At 44.6% G+C, this 16,951-nt stretch overlaps 1 protein-coding gene across 2 annotated transcripts in view; it reads right to left on the reverse strand.

Annotated features, from left to right (window-relative positions):
* Positions 1 to 9,505: 9,505 nt before the first annotated feature.
* trub1 (TruB pseudouridine (psi) synthase family member 1) overlaps positions 9,506 to 16,951 on the reverse strand; it is a 69,932-nt gene continuing 62,486 nt past the window's right edge. For both annotated transcript variants that reach the window (XM_038822124.1, XM_038822123.1), the window contains 3 exons: positions 13,991 to 14,130; positions 10,353 to 10,409; positions 9,506 to 10,204 (listed from right to left, as the gene is read on the reverse strand). In XM_038822124.1, the coding sequence (XP_038678052.1) occupies positions 9,990 to 10,204; positions 10,353 to 10,409; positions 13,991 to 14,130 (412 nt within the window). In that variant the 3' untranslated portion in view covers positions 9,506 to 9,989. The remainder of the gene's footprint in view (positions 10,205 to 10,352; positions 10,410 to 13,990; positions 14,131 to 16,951) is intronic.

Consider the following 16,951-nt stretch of genomic DNA (forward strand, 5'->3'; position numbering starts at 1 on the left):
TTTCACTCAAACCTTTACTAATCTTTACAGATTGGTGCTGCTGCCAAACTCGGTGCATTTAGCCTCAATGCTTTCTCCTTGGGTGTCAGTCTTGGTCCAGTGATAATTCTCTGAATCAGGAAGATGTGAGGTACGGTGGTGCAATGATTAACACTGCTGCCTCAAGGCATCGAGGACCCGGCTCACTGTCCGTGTGGAGCATGCACATTTCCCCCCCCCCCCCACACCGTGTCTGCATGGGTCTCACCCTTACAACCCAAAAAGATGTTCAGGGTAGGAGAATTGACCACGCTAAATTGCCCCTTAAATTGGAAAGAGAAAGAATTGGGTACTCTAAATTTATTTTGAAAAAGGAAGAGGTGAGCTGAAGCCATATTTTAAAGTCTTGAGCAGGAAACCTAAATGAGAGAGTGCTTTCATGCTCTGTCTGAGGTGCTGTCCTTGGACGAGTTCTTAAGCCAATATCTTTTCATATAGAATCCAATTGACGAGGAACAGGATGTGTTACTGTTTTCCATCTCTTTCCAGTTTACAGCCAAAGTTCCGATATTAAATTTATTTTCCTATTGCAATATTGGTTCTACTTCACCTGATTTATTTTACAGACACTGAGCATTGCAACCTATGAGTTGCTTCTTTGTTTGGTTCATATTTAAAGCTACTTCTTCCATTTGTGAAAACTAAGAAACCTTGTTCCTTTACCATCTTTTTCCTTCTTTGCATCTTCAGTTTCTACTCCTGTTGATCCATTTGAATGCTATTCTGCTAAATTCTTTAGTTGTTTTATCTCATCTATCTGAAAAATGAAATGAAAATCGCTTATTGTCACAAGTAGGTTTCAAATGAAGTTACCGTGAAAAGCCCCTAGTCGCCACATTCCGGCGCCTGTTTGGGGAGGCTGGTACGGGAAATAAACAGTGCTGCTGGCCTGCCTTGGTCTGCTTTCAAAGCCAGCAATTTAGCCCTGTGCTAAACCAGCCCCTATTTGCTGTCCCTCTTGCTTCTTAGTTTTATTTATCCATTTTCCCAGTTCATCAGTTTCTTTCCTGCAGTCCATCTTTGTAAAAGTCTGCACAAAGCTGGTGTCAATGTGTCAGAAAGAAGAAGCCTTTTTCTGGCACCACGTTTTTATTGTTTTGAGCTTTCTAATCTTTCTACCATTCTTTATTTTAGTAGTTGACTGAGTAACCATCCTCACGTCTTGCTCCTAAACGTGATTCATGATCTCCTGAACTCCTTTTGCATAACGTTGAACATCTTCTTCCTCACTGAGTGCCGGGTTCACAGCAAAACTGTATTTATAGGCCTCCAATAAGTAAACTCTGCTGGCAGTCTTTGTTGCCAGCTGGGCCTTTCCTGTGAATAAGCTCCCTCCCCTGCTTTGTATCAGGCATAAGCATCCAGATCAGTGAACCATGCCAACCAGTACCCATCATTTATAGTTGTCCCACTTGAAGTGCAGCTTCAAGGGTATCAAGCTGCCCTTCATCAGTTGGCAACCTGGCGATGACCAACAAGCCAGAGTCGCAGAGTGGCCACAGCGCCTGATCTACCCTAAAAGCCATGCTCGGTCTCTTGCCCAGGGAAGACTACGTCTAGTTTGACGAGAATAATCAGAAGATCCAGGATCTGTTCCTGAACTGGCATCTCCACCAAAACTCAAACAAGAGGAATTAAGCCTCCAGGCAACTGAAGGCTGAGCTGCAACAAAGAAGTTGTGACCTAAAGAACAGATAGTGGGTGGAATGAGCGCAGGAGATTCAGCAACCTGCCAACAACCGCGACGTGCGTGTCTTCTGAGTGTAATTAAAGCCATCAATCTCATGAGTCTTGAAACCCCAGCCAAGTGAGCCTAAGCCAGAGAGCCACAAATGGAGAGACTGTCATTAAAGACAGCGAGGCAGTCAACTCCCGCTGGAGAGAGCACTTCAAGAACTGCCTCAACCAAGATGGAGCCCTTGACAAACGTGCCCTTGAAACCATCCCGCCACCATCTCAGCACAATCCCAGCATGTGTATGCTCGAAAAAAACATCCAACAGCTGAAAAGCAAGACCTCCTGCGGAGGTGGAATCCCCACTGAGGTGCTAAAATACAGTGGAGAGGCACTCTTGACATGAATGCACGATCCTATCACCTTTGTCCGGAAAGAAGAAAGAATACCGGGACATCAGAGCTGCCATAATTGTGACCATCAAGAAAGGACACAGGTCCGACTGCGGAGATTACAGAGGGATTTCCCTTCTGTCTGCCATGGCAAAGGCCATCGCGAGAATCCTCAACCGCCTCCATCCAGTAGCTGAAGCACTCCTCCCCGGGTCTCAATGTGGCTTCCATCCATCTAGAGGCACAATGGATATGATCACCAGCGCGCGACAACCCAAGGAAAGTGCAGCACCAACCCTTGTACATGGCTTTCTTCGATCTCGCAATGGCTTTAAACTTTGTCAACCATGAGGGATTGTGGAACATCCTCCTCAAATATGGCTGCCCACAGAAACTTGTCACCAATTTATGCCTGCTTCACGATTCATGTGCAAGCCGTGATCCTCACCAAAGAATGTGCCACAGATCCCAATATGAGTGAAAACCAGGGTCAAGCAGGGCTGTGTCACTGCACCAACGTTCTTCTCCTTCGTCGCTGCTGGCACTCCTCCACCCTATCACCATGTGGCTTCTCACCAGAGTGGGAAACTGTTCAACCTTCAACACCCCCAGGCCAGAATCAAGACCATCTGAACTTCTGTCAAGGAGCTGCAGTAGGCAGATGACGTCTGCATGTGCGCACACTGAGGCCGAAACGCAAGCCATTATCAACGCATTCACCAAGGCGTCGGAGAGATTGGGCCTCAGAGTAAACAACTGGAAAACAAAGTTATCTACCAGCCCACTCCTGCCACTCTGCTAATGCTGTAAATTCATATTGCAGTATGAATTGGTGAATCCATAACAAATGCAAAAGAAAAGCTGTGAAGTATTTTAGGATGTTCTGAGTTGTGAAAGGTGCTTTATAAATGCAAATCCTGTCTCTCTAAGAAAGAATGTAATTTGGCCATGCAAATAACCAAACTTATGCACAAAGCACTGATCAGAAGTATAAATATCCACAGAGTAAAATGGAAAGTGCAACGAACAATGCATCAATTGCTGGTTGTGGTCTATCATTTTCAGAACAATACTTGCATATTTCCAAGTTTACAAGGTAAATACCATTAAGTAACACATTTCACGGCTTCCTCTTTATGACACAGTGGTACATTGTCACAATGCTCTTTCAGTAGTTGTCATCTCAACAGTTTATCATCAGTCCTGCCTCTGATCACCGGTCGTAATGAGGGAACGAAGTTCAAAACTTGAATGAAGAACAAATTGCCCCAATTAGTACCAAATACTTAAGATGCATTGTGCAAAAACAATGCAAAAAAGTAATTGCTTCTTTTGTGAGATTGCAGCAGCACTTCTGGAGCCTTGCATCACGCATAGCCTGCTTTACATCTGACTTGACAATGCTCAGTGATGTGAATGGCTCGAAAGAAAGAAGAGCCATGACTAAAAGTGTATCATTAACCCACAAAAGAAATACATCTGATGTCTCAGCAGGCACCCGAAACAGACAGAATGTAAGCTCATTGCTTCAGTAACTCCATCTGTGCCGAGTTAGTTGATTTCATCCACAGCACAGTGATAGTGCGAAAACTGACCCTCACTGTCAAAGCTCAGTGGGTCATGGAGGGTTAGATCAGCCAGCCAGCCAGGTTCACATTCTACAGCAGCAGCAATGGGCATTTCTGGCTCTCTTGGGAGAATAGAATTAACCTGTTAACTAATAGATAGATAGATAGAGAAATACAGCACAGAACAGGCCCTTCGGCCCACGATGTTGCGCCGAACTTTTGTCCTAGGTTAATCATAGAATTTTGGACAATTTTTCATGGCCAATCCACCCAACCTGCACATCTTTGGACTGTGGGAGGAAACCGGAGTACCCGGAGGAAACCCACGCAGTCACGGGGAGGATGTGCAGACTCCACACAGACAGTGACCCAAGTCGAAATCGAACTTGGGACCCTGGAGCTGTGAAGCAATTGTGCTATCCACAATGCTACCGTGCTGCCCTTAAGAAGTTAACCTACACTCCATTATTCTACCCTAATCCAAGTACCTATCCAATAGCCGCTTGAAGGTCCCTAACTTTTCCGACTCAAATATTGAATCTTAAAGCTCTGGCATTATGTCCAAACGGTCAGCAGATGTGTAGCACTGCATGATTCTTTGTCAATCGGCAAAATCGTGAAATTATTGCAAAAATTAGATCAGAGATGTACCGGTATAAAAGCTGAGTAAGGAGTATGAACTGGGCTGACTACCTTCTCCATTTAGCACTGCTGTCTCAGCGCAAGGGACCTGGGTTCAATTCCAGCCTTGGGTGACTGTGTGGAGTTTGCACATTCACCCGTCAGCATGGGTTTGCTCCGGTTTCCTCCCACAGTCCAAAAGATCTGCGTTAGGTGGATTGACCACGTTAAATTGCCCATTAGTGTCCAAAGATGTGCAGGTTAGGTGGGGTAACAGGGTTACAGTGATAGGGCGGGGGAATGGGCCTAAGTATGGTTCTGTTCGGAGGGTTGTGGGGTCGAATGACCTCCTTCTGCACTATAGGGATTCTATTAAAACAAAAAAGACCAGGCCTTGAAGTATTTTGCTGAAAGTGGCGTTCAGGAAGAAATGAGTAAATGGAAAACAATGTAGAAACCATAAGTGATGATTTAGACAGAGTTGAGTGGATCGGACAGAGGAGAGGGAGGGTGACATTGACTGGGCCACTGTTGATTAAGCCAGGATATTCCAGTGAATTGAATGTTTCAACCTCATGCAATAACACTTCAGGCTGGTTAGCTTATTTAAAGGCGTCATGAAATAAGGCAATTAAGTGTGGAGATATCACGAGTCAACTTAAAATTACATAGTCGATTTTGCCAAGTTAATTGCTGATGTAAGTCTTTCTGCTGAACATATCTATAATGCCAATGAAACATCCCTATTTTGACATTATATACCAAGGGAAACTTTAGCTACAGATGATGAGAAGGCATCAACAGGTTTAAAAGGAGCACAAAGATAGGCTTACTGTGCTTGTGCTAATGTAGCTGGGACATAAGAGTATAAATTGATGTGTTTTGGAACCAGCCAATTTCCGAGATGTTTCAAAGGGGTAAGAATATTCCCAGCACATTATTGCTCTAACAGGAGAGGAGAGGTAACCAAGCACATTAGTTTGCACTGGTTTAAGAAGCACTTTGTTTCCAACGCTCACGCTCATTCTAAGTCAGTTGAATTTGATGGGAGTATTCAACAATTGCTCAGCACATCCCGATGTTGAACCTCTCGGGAAAGACAATGCATTTGGCATTTTTTTACCTCCAAACATAACATCACTGTTGCAGCCAATTGCACGGGGAATTTTAAGGTCCATCAAATCTAATAAAGTTGAATTTATAAGGTGTTTGCTTACTGCTGTGAACCTAAACCTTTGGATAGCAGAGTTCCAAACAGATTTTGTGAAGAACCTCATTTGGCTGCAGCGCATGCATGGAACCAAGTAAATAAAGATGCCATGATTAACACTGTGTGTTACCCCATGGTTGGGAACTATGTTTAATGTTAGTGAATGATGATGCTAATTTTTAAGGGTTGATGTGTCTTAATGAGAAGAAAATTATTTCAGAACTGTTAAGAGGATTAATGTCAGGCTGCACAGTGGTTAGCAGTGCTGCCCCACGGCGTCGAGGACCTCGGCCTTCCCTGCCCCTCTCTGCTCCAGTAGATCAGGAGCGTGAGGCTGAAGTGCAAACGAAACTTCAACAAAAGATTTGACAGAAAGGGGGTGCAGCCTATAAACATGTAACATAGACGTGGTCCACGGACTCCACGAGGCTGCAAAAAAATGGCAGTGTTCTTGGGAGCTTGTGAACCGGTGCAATCGGTGGTTGTATGGCAGTGCTGCATGCAACACCCTCCGCCCCAGATTGAATTGGAAGACTCCCCATAGAGGGACCTCCGCTGCCGGATAGCAACAAGGCATGCAATGGCGTGTCCAGACGACGGGCGAGGGCTTAGAGGTGAAGGGTGTGCAGCAGCAGCCCGTGCAGGGAACTCCTCCAAGCAGTGCAGAAAGGCACAGAGGATATTTCAGCGAAGCGGCTAGGATTGTGTGCCAGACATCCACCGCCGCGCGTTGTGCTAATTCATGGGGTGCCATCCAGCCCACTCCTCCGCCACCGAGCATGTCCCTTATCCTGGTCACCCCGGCAGCCACAGCTCGCTCCTCCGCGAGCCACTCAAAATGTTTTACCAGGATCTGCTGAAAGTGTGGAACATGGTCACCTCCTACCACAGCTCCACCCACCCCCCCTCCGCCCGTCGTCAGGAGTAGCGGTTCCCTGACAACAGCCACCACTCCTGACGGCGGGCGGATGGGGATCCTGGTAAAAAGACGGGCAGCGCCTGCAGAGGGTAACAAAGACCATCCAGATCTATGATCAGGAACCGTGCATCTGCCAAAAGAAATGTGTCATCAGGACACACCATCATGGAGGGGGCTCAACATAAAGGTATTGCTGCAGGATCTGAAGGCGGAAGGTCGCCACCTGGGTGCAAAGGCACACCAGCACTTGGCCCCCTCCCCAAGTGGGAGACTCGGAATCTCAGCAGCGACACAGTGTAGCCTCTTGTCCCAGAACTCTACAAGCATTCTAGGGGTCAAAGCGACCAGCTGGTACAACAACATGGAGGCTATCCATTGGTTATGCCGAGAACTCGACCCCTCTAAGACTGCACTCGGAGCAGTCTTGTCCAGCACCTCAGGGGGGCGTTGACCTTGGCCTCCAGCTCCTGCCGGTTAGCTGGCCAGGATTCCTCAGCTGGACAAAGTAGAGGAGGCTGGTCCTGCTCCAAGTGAAAGGCCTGAGCTCCTCTGGGAGGGGGTCCATCTGCCACGGACTGACCAGATCGGAACAGTTGATCCAGGCGGAGGACGCAGCGGAGTACACAGCCTGGCACGCTCACATCCTCCGCAGGTCAGCAGGGTGGGTGAACATGAGGAGCACATCACCAGCGTAAGCCGGGAGGACCACCCCAATGCCTGGCCCATTTAGCAGTCCCAACAACCTCTTCCACAGGAAAGGCTCCACGGAAATAGAATACAGTTGGCCATACAAGCGCACTCCTCTCCCAAAGTGAAGGGGCGCCGTCAGGGACCGTTAACCTTAACGAGACACTCTGCGTCGGTGTACAGAACTCGGATCCGGGCAATGAAATGCATCCCAAACCTAAATGCTTGCAGAGTCCCGAATAAATATTCGTGACTCACCCTTTCAAATGCCTTCTTCTGATAAAGGGACAGGGAGGCGCTCGACAGATCAGCCCTCTGGGAATGATGGATCAAGCCACAGACCAGATGGATGTTGTTGTACGGCCCGGGACTATGTAGACTGGTCAGGGAGGCCAGGGCACAAACACATCGTCTTGGTGAAGATCTTGTGATCCATGTTGAGGAGGGGGACCGGTCACCAGTTTTTAAGGTGGTAGAGATCCCCCCCTCTTTGGGAGCAGGGTAATGTAGCCCAGTTGCGATACTTTTCCCTCGGGCCCCCGTGTAGTCGCTCCCCTGGACGTCCCAGAACAGCCTGAAGAACTCAACGGTCAGCCTGCCCAGCCCTAGGGTTCTGCCTCTGGACAGGCGGTCAAGGACGCTGGTCAGCCCCCCCCTAGGCTTATAGGGGTATCAAGCCTTCCGGGCAGACCTGCGACAGGTCCTCCCACAAAACTCTACAAGCATCCTCACGGGACAGGTCCAGGGAGAAAAGGGTACTGTAGAAGTTTCACCTCCTTCACATCCAACAGGTGCGGAGCATGGTTGGAAATTATAATCACAGGGTCTCCTCGTTCTTTACCGCGGGAGCAGAACCCTCCCCATTATTAAAAATGGTTCCCCTTCCCAAAAACCCCCTACCACTTCCTCTCGATACCACCTCATCCCCCTACTATTCACACCTGCTAGGCTCACCAAAACCTATTGAACAGGATCGGCAGACCACAGCAACACACCGCCCCCCCCCCCCCCCCCCCCCCCCCCCAGCTAACCAAAGCTTGCTAGCGCAGGAGCCCCTAAACCAGAGTCCCCTTTCCCCCCAACTACCCAAATGAATAAAATCCTCTCCATCAACCTGTCAATCAGAAAAAACAAAACTCCCACCAAAGGATCGGGCCCCGAACTCTTAATACCTCCCAGCTCCCCTCCAAGAAAATAAGGGCATTAGAACAGCTAGGTAAACAAAAATGCACAAATTTATCAAAACATTAGTTCCCCACCTGCCACAACCCATACCAATGTCTCTCATCCGCCACAATCAGCCAAGTCCCAGTCTTTCTTGCCTCCGCATTCTCCAGTCTCAAAATAATTGGGCGTGACCCTCATTTTCATCGGGTACAACATCCCAAAGTGCACTCCACTCTTATACAGTGGCAGCTCTCCTTGTCGCCAAAAACCACCATGAGATCCTGGTAAATTCGAATCACAGTGCTTTCCCATTTCGCCTCCTGGCAGATTAACGCTCAAATCCTTCCTCCCAGTTTTTCTGTAGGATCTTGGTCATCCTCCACCAACTACTTCAGATGGGGACACCCTTTCATGCAATTTCCCCACAAAAAAAACAGGTGAAAAAAGCCTAACGGGCAGGAGCAACCAAATATGCAACGGGCAGCACGGTAGCATTGTGGATAGCACAATTCCTTCACAGCTCCAGGGTCCCAGGTTCGATTCCGGCTTGGGTCACTGTCTGTGCGGAGTCTGCACCTTCTCCCCGTGTGTGCGTGGGTTGCCTCCGGGTGCTCCGATTTCCTCCCACAGTCCAAAGATGTGCAGGTTAGGTGGATTGGCCATGATAAATTGCCCTTAGTGTTGGATGGAGTTACTGGGATATGAGGATAGGGTGGAGGTGTTGACATTGGGTAGGGTGCTCTTTTCAAGAGCCGGTGCAAACTCGATGGGCTGAATGGCCTCCTTCTGCACTATAAATTCTATGATACTCTCTTCCTACATGCCGCCACCCAAAGTCCCCGCGAAGATTTAATTCATGTCCTAGAGCAACACCGCTTCATAACAGAGTAAGAAAGATTTATAAGATAAGAAAAACGAATCACGAGCAAATTAACTTGTCCTGTTCTTTTACGACTAAAGCACTTGAGGCAAATCCAGAGAATTGCGGTTATTCAAACTGTTGTCGCAGGATAACTGTAATGGCTGCACATTTCAGACTTAAGGACAGTGTCCAATTACCTTTTTAAAAAAATGCTGTTTTGTATTTGTAACAGAACTTGATTGGCTGGATGTGACAGACATTTTATACAAAATATATATAGAGTAAGAAGGGATTGTCTTGGGGAGTGAAGGGGTCATTTGTAATGAACTAGGCCATCATTGTTAATGAGGAGGATATTACAATGAATGCCAGAGTAAAATATCCTTTATGCTCAATACCAAAATATTCACATTCAGCGTTATAAATGACCAATTTGTGGCAACGGAAAAAAATCATTAACAAAATATACAGGTTTAACAACAGTAAAAGAAGTTCTTATTCATCTGTTCCTTCCTAATTATTCAAGTGTTATTCATACCTTGCTTAAAGGGTGAATTATGCAATATGCAACACAGCATGAACATTTCAACAGAGAAAAGTCTCATGGATGTTGATTGAATCTCCCTCGTTGACAAGGTCCACTTCAGGAGCAGCAGCTTTGAAAATGTGAAGCTAGTTACAGATTAATTGCGCAACGTAACGGCTCAACAGTTTTGGCATTTGAAGTGAACTTTCAACATGCCGTTATTCAGAGCTGTTTGACTTTCAGAATGTGAAGAGTACAGCAGAAATAATTTAGATTATGTTGTGTTCTTTATTTTGTTTTATCATCGAGAAATGCAGCTGAACATCAATCAGCTTCTTTTACTTGTTCAGTGTTTTCCTGGGGGTTCATCTTCAATTTCTTGCATGCTCCTTCAGATGAAACCAATTCCGTGCAGGACTCTATAGCTTTTACTACTTCATCTATTGTCCATTTCTCCTCTTGAAGTGCATGTTCATCCAATGTGAAAGGGCCCTGTTTGGTTCTTATCAACTCCTTCACATGGGCACACGAAGAAAGTTCTTTAAAAAAAAAAGAGTTAAATATTTGTATTAGTGTCGGAAATTTCATCGGAATTGCTCCAAAAGGGGGAAAAAACTGTTACTGCTAATTTTAGCAGCTTTCCAGCATTGTACTTTTTGCAAGCTAAAATTGCTCATTTGTTCCTACCTTTGCCGAGGTCATTAACCAAACTGCGGACATAAAAACCACCTCCACATTCAACATCTGCAATAAAAACACAACACTTTAACCAGCTAATTTGGAGCAGTCCTTTTCCTTCCTTTGCCACCATTTTGAATTTCTGGATTTTGGATGGCAAAACCAAATTTTATTTTGTCAGTGCACAATGTCCAAATATATAACATTCATATGGAGAAAACACTTGATACAGAAGACTGAGCTGCTTACAACTTAGGGTTAACAGCTCTGGATCCACTTCAGCAGTTTAGCAGGATATATTCCTAATTCATCACAAATAGGTAGAGTTTCCCATCAGTCCTTAAGTTGTCCTTCAGTAATATGAACTTACCCCATCAAGATTTAGATTGAACGCGTGTTCTGGATCTACGTTTTTGCCATTTACAGACCTCTACAAGATCATCCTTCAGTCATCTGCCTTCATGGCTGAAAAGACCAGGTTGAGTATTTTCGCCTTCCTAATTCAATCTCCTTGGCATGGAGCTTGACGATAGAGCCGGGTGCATAGCAAATTGAATAGTGGTGACTGTAGGAATTCGGTAGAGTGGAAGCAGGTGATTTCTCAAATGCAACTCCAAGGAAATGAAGCTACAGAGCCAGAGGATTCCAAAATAACCATCAAGGTTACCGATCTAGGTATCTAGTACTTGGATTGTACGTGTTTAGCATCTTGGTGGTTTTTGCAAAGCTCAAGTAAATAATTCAGTCACTCTGTATTTATCTTTGAAGAGTGACTAGAAAAAGAGCAGTGTAGTTTAAGTCTAGCTAATAATTATATAAATCTTATATTTTTAACTAGTTTTAACTAGAATGGAGAGACACCTATGGGCTGTGTAGCCTGTAATTATGCACCATGTGGAAACTGAAAGATGCTTTGTGTGCCCTAGGGGGCTATATGCACAGCAAAAGTTTTCAGCTACCTAAACTCATGCTGAGGGTTTCTGAGCTTGAGGCAGCCAAATTCACTGTATGGATATATGGGTGGCCAAGTTTTTCCTGCGTCATGGATACTAGGATGGAGACCATCCTACAATTAGACAGAATTCAGAGTGGCCATGCAGATGAGCATGAAGAGGCAGATAGTGCAGGAATCCTCGGAGATTGTGGTCCTCACAACAAATAGTTAACATTGAATACCGGTTGGTGTGACGCCAACATATCGCAGTTGCGTGTTAACTGTACATTAATTGTTTTTTATCGTGTGCAAGTGGGTGGCGTTAACTGAGGATTCATTTGTGCCACTATAAATAGACACTGACAAACTGTGGTTGCTAAATTAGGAGATGCTCTGTAAATAAGAGCTTATAAAACTGTGTAAAGATTGGCTACAGCTCCACTCTTCACCAACTGACCTTTCCATGTCTCACCATTGAGCAAGTGAACTCCATGGGGAATATAGCCATGTATAGTCATGTGGTGGTACAGATGGATAATTCTGTTACCATTAACACGAGATCCATATGATATTCTGCCTCTGTGCCGCCAGGGTAAGGGACATCATGGGGGGGGGGGGGGGCATAAGAGCTGTGGCCATGTCACAACCAATGTGGTTAATAAGGTTGTTGAGCTGCAGGTGCAATAAGATGGGAATAGAATGCAGTATCAATGACTGAGACCTGGCTCAAAAAAGGGGAGCACTAAATGTTAAATTTTCATGATTCAAGGTAATCAGGAAACATAGGGAAGGAAAAAGGAGCAGGGGTAGCAGTTCTGATTAGTGAAAATATTACACAACTGAAGGAAGAAAGAACATCAAGAGAGAAAAGACGGTGGCCTAGTGGTTAGCACAACCGCCTCACGGCGCTGAGGTCCCAGGTTCGATCCCGGCTCTGGGTCACTGTCCGTGTGGAGTTTGCACATTCTCCCCGTGTCTGCGTGGGTTTCACCCCCACAACCCAAAAATGTGCAGAGTAGGTGGATTGGCCACACTAAATTGCCCCTTAATTGGAAAAAATAATTGGGTAATCTAAATTTAAAAAAAAAAATTAAAAAAAAAAAAGAGAGAAAAGACAGAATCTATTCAGTTTGAATTTGGAAACAATAAAAAGGAGATTTTAAACCCTTATTGGTGTATTTTATAAGCCAAAGGCTGGTCAGGAGTTCTGAGAGATGCAAGAACTATTGAGTATTGACAATTGAACACTTAACTGCCCAAGATTGAATAGGGCAGCAATTATGTTAAGTGCAGAGAAGGTGAGGAATTCCCTTGATTAGTATGTTTCCAAGCCAATGTAGAAGAAAACATTGATGGATCCAGTTCTGGGTGATGAAATGGATCAAGTGGAGAATGTCACAGTTGAAAAGTATCTCTGAACTAGTGATCATATTACTGTACGGTTTAGATTAGTTACGGAGAAGGGCAAGGATTATAAAATTAAACAAAAATATTTAGCTGGAGGATTTATTTCAGTAGATCGAGGAGGGATCTGGCCCAGGTAAACTGGAGTCTAAAGACTGACGGGCATAAATGTAATGGAACAATGGGTGGCCCTTAAAGATGAAACAGTTCAGATAGATGCTTACAAACATGACCCCAGATAGATGCTTACAAACATCACCCCAGTCCAACGCCGGCATCTCCACATCATACAAACATGAAAGGGAGGACACCCAAAGCCCGGACTCCCTGGGAGACCAAGAGTTGGAGAGCAGGATAATTTATTGTGGGTAAAACGTGTTAGACTAACTTGATTTGTATTTTTTGACAAGATAACAGAAGGTAGATGAGAGTAGTGCAGCTGATGTATATGCAGACTTTCAAAGGCATTTGATAAACTAACATATTAGGCTATAATTCTATGGGATAAAATGGCAGAAGCAACATGGATTGAAATGTGGTGAATGGTTGTTCCTCAGACTGGCGGGAGGTATACAGCAGCACTCAAAGTTCAGCACTAGGACCACTGCAGTTTTTGATATGTATTAATAACTTGAACATGGGAGTACCCAAGTACTTGGGAGGCCATCATTTCAAAATTTGCATAAGACATGAAACTGTAGCAAACAGTAAAGAAACGAAAAGCAGCTGGTGTCTACTCATTTACAAATTTATGATCCTACTAATAATCTGAAAATTCTAATCTCACTGCCAGTCTATTTGGTATTCACAGAATCCCTGTGGGCAAAAGGAGGCCATTCAGCCCATCAAGTCTGCACCAACACTCTGAAAGAGCAGCCCACCTAGACCCACTCCCTCGCCCTATCCCCGTAATCCCACCTAACCTCCACATCACTGGACATTAAGGGGCAATTTTATCATGGCCAATCCACCTAACCTTCCCATCTTTGGACTGTGGGAGGAGACCGGGACACCCGGAGGAAACCCACGCACACACGGGGCAAAAGTGCAAACTCCACACAGGCAGTCACCCGAGGCCGGAATTGAACTCGGGTCCCTGCAGCTGTGAGGCAGCAGTGCTAATCACTGTGCCACCGTGCCGTCCATATTGACAGTAAAATAGCAGCTGCTGATTCTATATTTAATCGAATTCACCTCTTCACTCTGTCCCCACCAGGTTGATAAGTGAAACTTTTTTTTGAATAACAAACTGTAAGCACCGAGCTTGCATGCATTGCCATGAAGTGACCAAACACACGACTTGGCTTACTTAGAGTAAAGAGAGGAGGATTGTAATCTTGTACAGAAAGATCAAAGACCACAACAGGCCTGGCAGGTTTAGCTTCTACAGCTTCTCCTTTCTTCATCAAACAGGAAAGTCGTTGTCCATTTTGTTTCAAAGCAGAATACCTGAAAGCAAGAATGTTAAAACAATTAATAAACATATTTAAAAAGGCTAAATGCAAAAGGTGCTTATGTGATTCAAATAGGTTTAAAAACATTTCAGAAAAAAAAAGTGGGCAGCATATGGTGGCGCAGTGGTTAGCATTGCTGCCTCACGGCGCTGAGGACCAGGTTTCAATCTCGGTCACTGTCCTTGTGGAGTTTACATATTCTCCCCGTGTCTGCGTGGGCTTAAACCCCCCCCCCCCCCCCCCCCCCCACCCCCACTCAAAGATGCGCAGGTAGGTGGATTGGCCCTTCATCGGAAAAAAGGAATTGGGTACTTTAAATTTAAAAAACATTTGGAAAAGAAACAACTTGCACAACAAGTTACTTCCACAGCTTCCTTGCTTCTGCTGCCAAGAAAATCGAGAGACAATAGAAGTGTCTCTAGCATAGCTTTGTGACATTATCTAAACAGGATCCTACCTGCAGATTTCCAACGATCATTAAGTGCAAGATTCCTGGAGTACTTAGGAAGTACTTGCCAAAGGGGATAAAACATTGACACGTTTTCAAAGCAGGATAACTAAATGTATACGACAAAGCCATAACTGTATGGCAAATGCTTCATGAATATCAGTATCTCTGGAAGAGGCTTTAGGAACAAATGAACTGGAGTTGCAAACGTTGCAATTTAGTTAAATAATTTTCAATACCAATTACAAAATCCAGAGACTAAATTACAGATTTTAGCTTTGTGACTCAGAGATGCACAAAGAATGGCCAATGATGCAGGGTTACTAGATCTTATCTTTGAGGGAAAAAGCTTTTTTAAAAGTAAGTTACAGAACTTGGTAGCTAGCATGAATTGTATTGAAGAATAACGGTCATCCAGGATGATTAAAAGTCAGCAACAATGACAAAACAGAAGTCACAAATAAGTTCAAACAGTTGCTTATCATTCCATGAGAAGATAGCTGCCTTGTAATGACTTTATGCATCAGCTTTTACAAAAGGAAAATTATGCTGTGAGAGTTTGTGGTGATAATATGTTTTGACAATTTTTTGGTATCAGCCATGGATTTCATGTCAGACATCAGCCCTAGTGGACTGGGGAGGGAGAGTAAAAGATTGGACAGCAGCAGACATTTAAGAAGATATTAAATTCCTCCCAACTAAAATATATTCCAACGAGGAAGAAAAATTGTAAGGGGAAAATGCATCCATTCTAAGCAAGGAGGTTAAAGACAACAAAGGGAAAAACTAAGACATAGCATATTGCAAAGGTCAGTGGCAGACTGGAGAATGGGGAAACTTTTAAAGACCAACAAACATACTAAAAATGTAATAAAAAGAGCAAAGGTAAATTCTGAAAGAAACTTAGCACAAAGTATAAAAACGGATAGCAAAAAATTCTATAAGTGTACAAAAAGGAAGAGAGTAGCTAAAGTCAATGTTGGTCCTTTAGAGGACAAGACTGGGGAGTTAATAATGGGAACACAGAAATGGCAGAGATACAATCAATATCTTGCCTCAGTTTTCATGGTGGAAAACACTGGAATCATCCTAAAAGTAACAGGTAATGCAGAGGTTGTTGCAAAAGGAGGAGCTTAAAACAGTCGCTACCACTAGGGAAAAAGTACTGAGCAAACTCTTGGCATTAAAGGCAGACATGTCCTCAGTTCTGATGGCCTATATTTTGGGGTCCTAAAGGAAGTGACAGCAGAGATAGTGGAGGCATTGGTAAGAATATTCTGAAATTCCCATGATTCTGGAAAGATTCCAGTGGATTGGAAACAGGCTAATGTATTGCCCCGTTCAAAAAAGGGAGAAAGGCAGAAAACTACAGAGCAGTTGGCTTAACGTCTGTTGTTGGGAAATTGTTGGAATCCATTATTAAGGAAGTAGTAACAGGACATTTGAAAAGTCAAAACAAACTCCAACAGAGTCACAATGGTTTTATGAAGGATAAATAGTATTCAACTAATTTGCTAGAGCTCTTCGAAGAAGTAGCAACCAAGTGGATAATGGGGGTCCTGTAGATGTAATATATCCAGAAGGTATTTGATAAGGTGTCGCACAAAAGATTAATACACAAGGCACGATCCCATTAGGTTGAGGGTAATTTCTCAGCTTGGATAGAGGATTGGTTAACCTACAGGAAGTAAAGAGTGGGGATAAATAGGTGTGTTTCTGGTTGGCAAGCTGAACTCATGGTGTGCCACAGGGTTTGGTCCTCAGGCCCCAACTATTTACAATGTATATTAATGACTTGATTTTTCAGTTTTCGGATAAGGTCAATCCATCTGCACAGCCAAATTTGCATTTGACACTAAAATAGGTGGGAAAGCAAGTTGCAATAGGAAATAAGAAATTTACAAAAGGGGACCGAACGCAGAATGGGTGAGGATGGAGAAGTTCTCCTGATTGGGAACGGCCCTCCGCCCCCTCGCCACGACAGTGCTCCCGTCCCTGCCGGCAAAACACACATGCAGCCCAGCAACACCAGGAACCTGGAGCCAGATGACACTTCAGTTTAACCAGATATCCACCATGGCCCCCATCTGTGGCAACCATTGGTTCCCACCAGCCATACTAGATGCCACCTTTAAGAGGTGGAGACATGATGAGGAGGATGCTCATGATCAGGGGTTTTTAAATGGGGGACAGACATGGACCAGACAGGGGAAGAGATTGAAACTACCAAATAGACAGGAACTCCGTCATTTAAAAGTCAAAAACTTTCTCCCCTAGAGCCCTGAGAGACACAATGTTAGAGGAGCTACAATGTTGGAGAGGCTATTGGATGTAGACAGTATGGAAAAAGGGAACTGCGGGGACATAT

The sequence above is a fragment of the Scyliorhinus canicula genome, chromosome 16 (assembly GCF_902713615.1).
Source record: "Scyliorhinus canicula chromosome 16, sScyCan1.1, whole genome shotgun sequence".
NCBI classification, from domain to species: domain Eukaryota; kingdom Metazoa; phylum Chordata; class Chondrichthyes; order Carcharhiniformes; family Scyliorhinidae; genus Scyliorhinus; species Scyliorhinus canicula.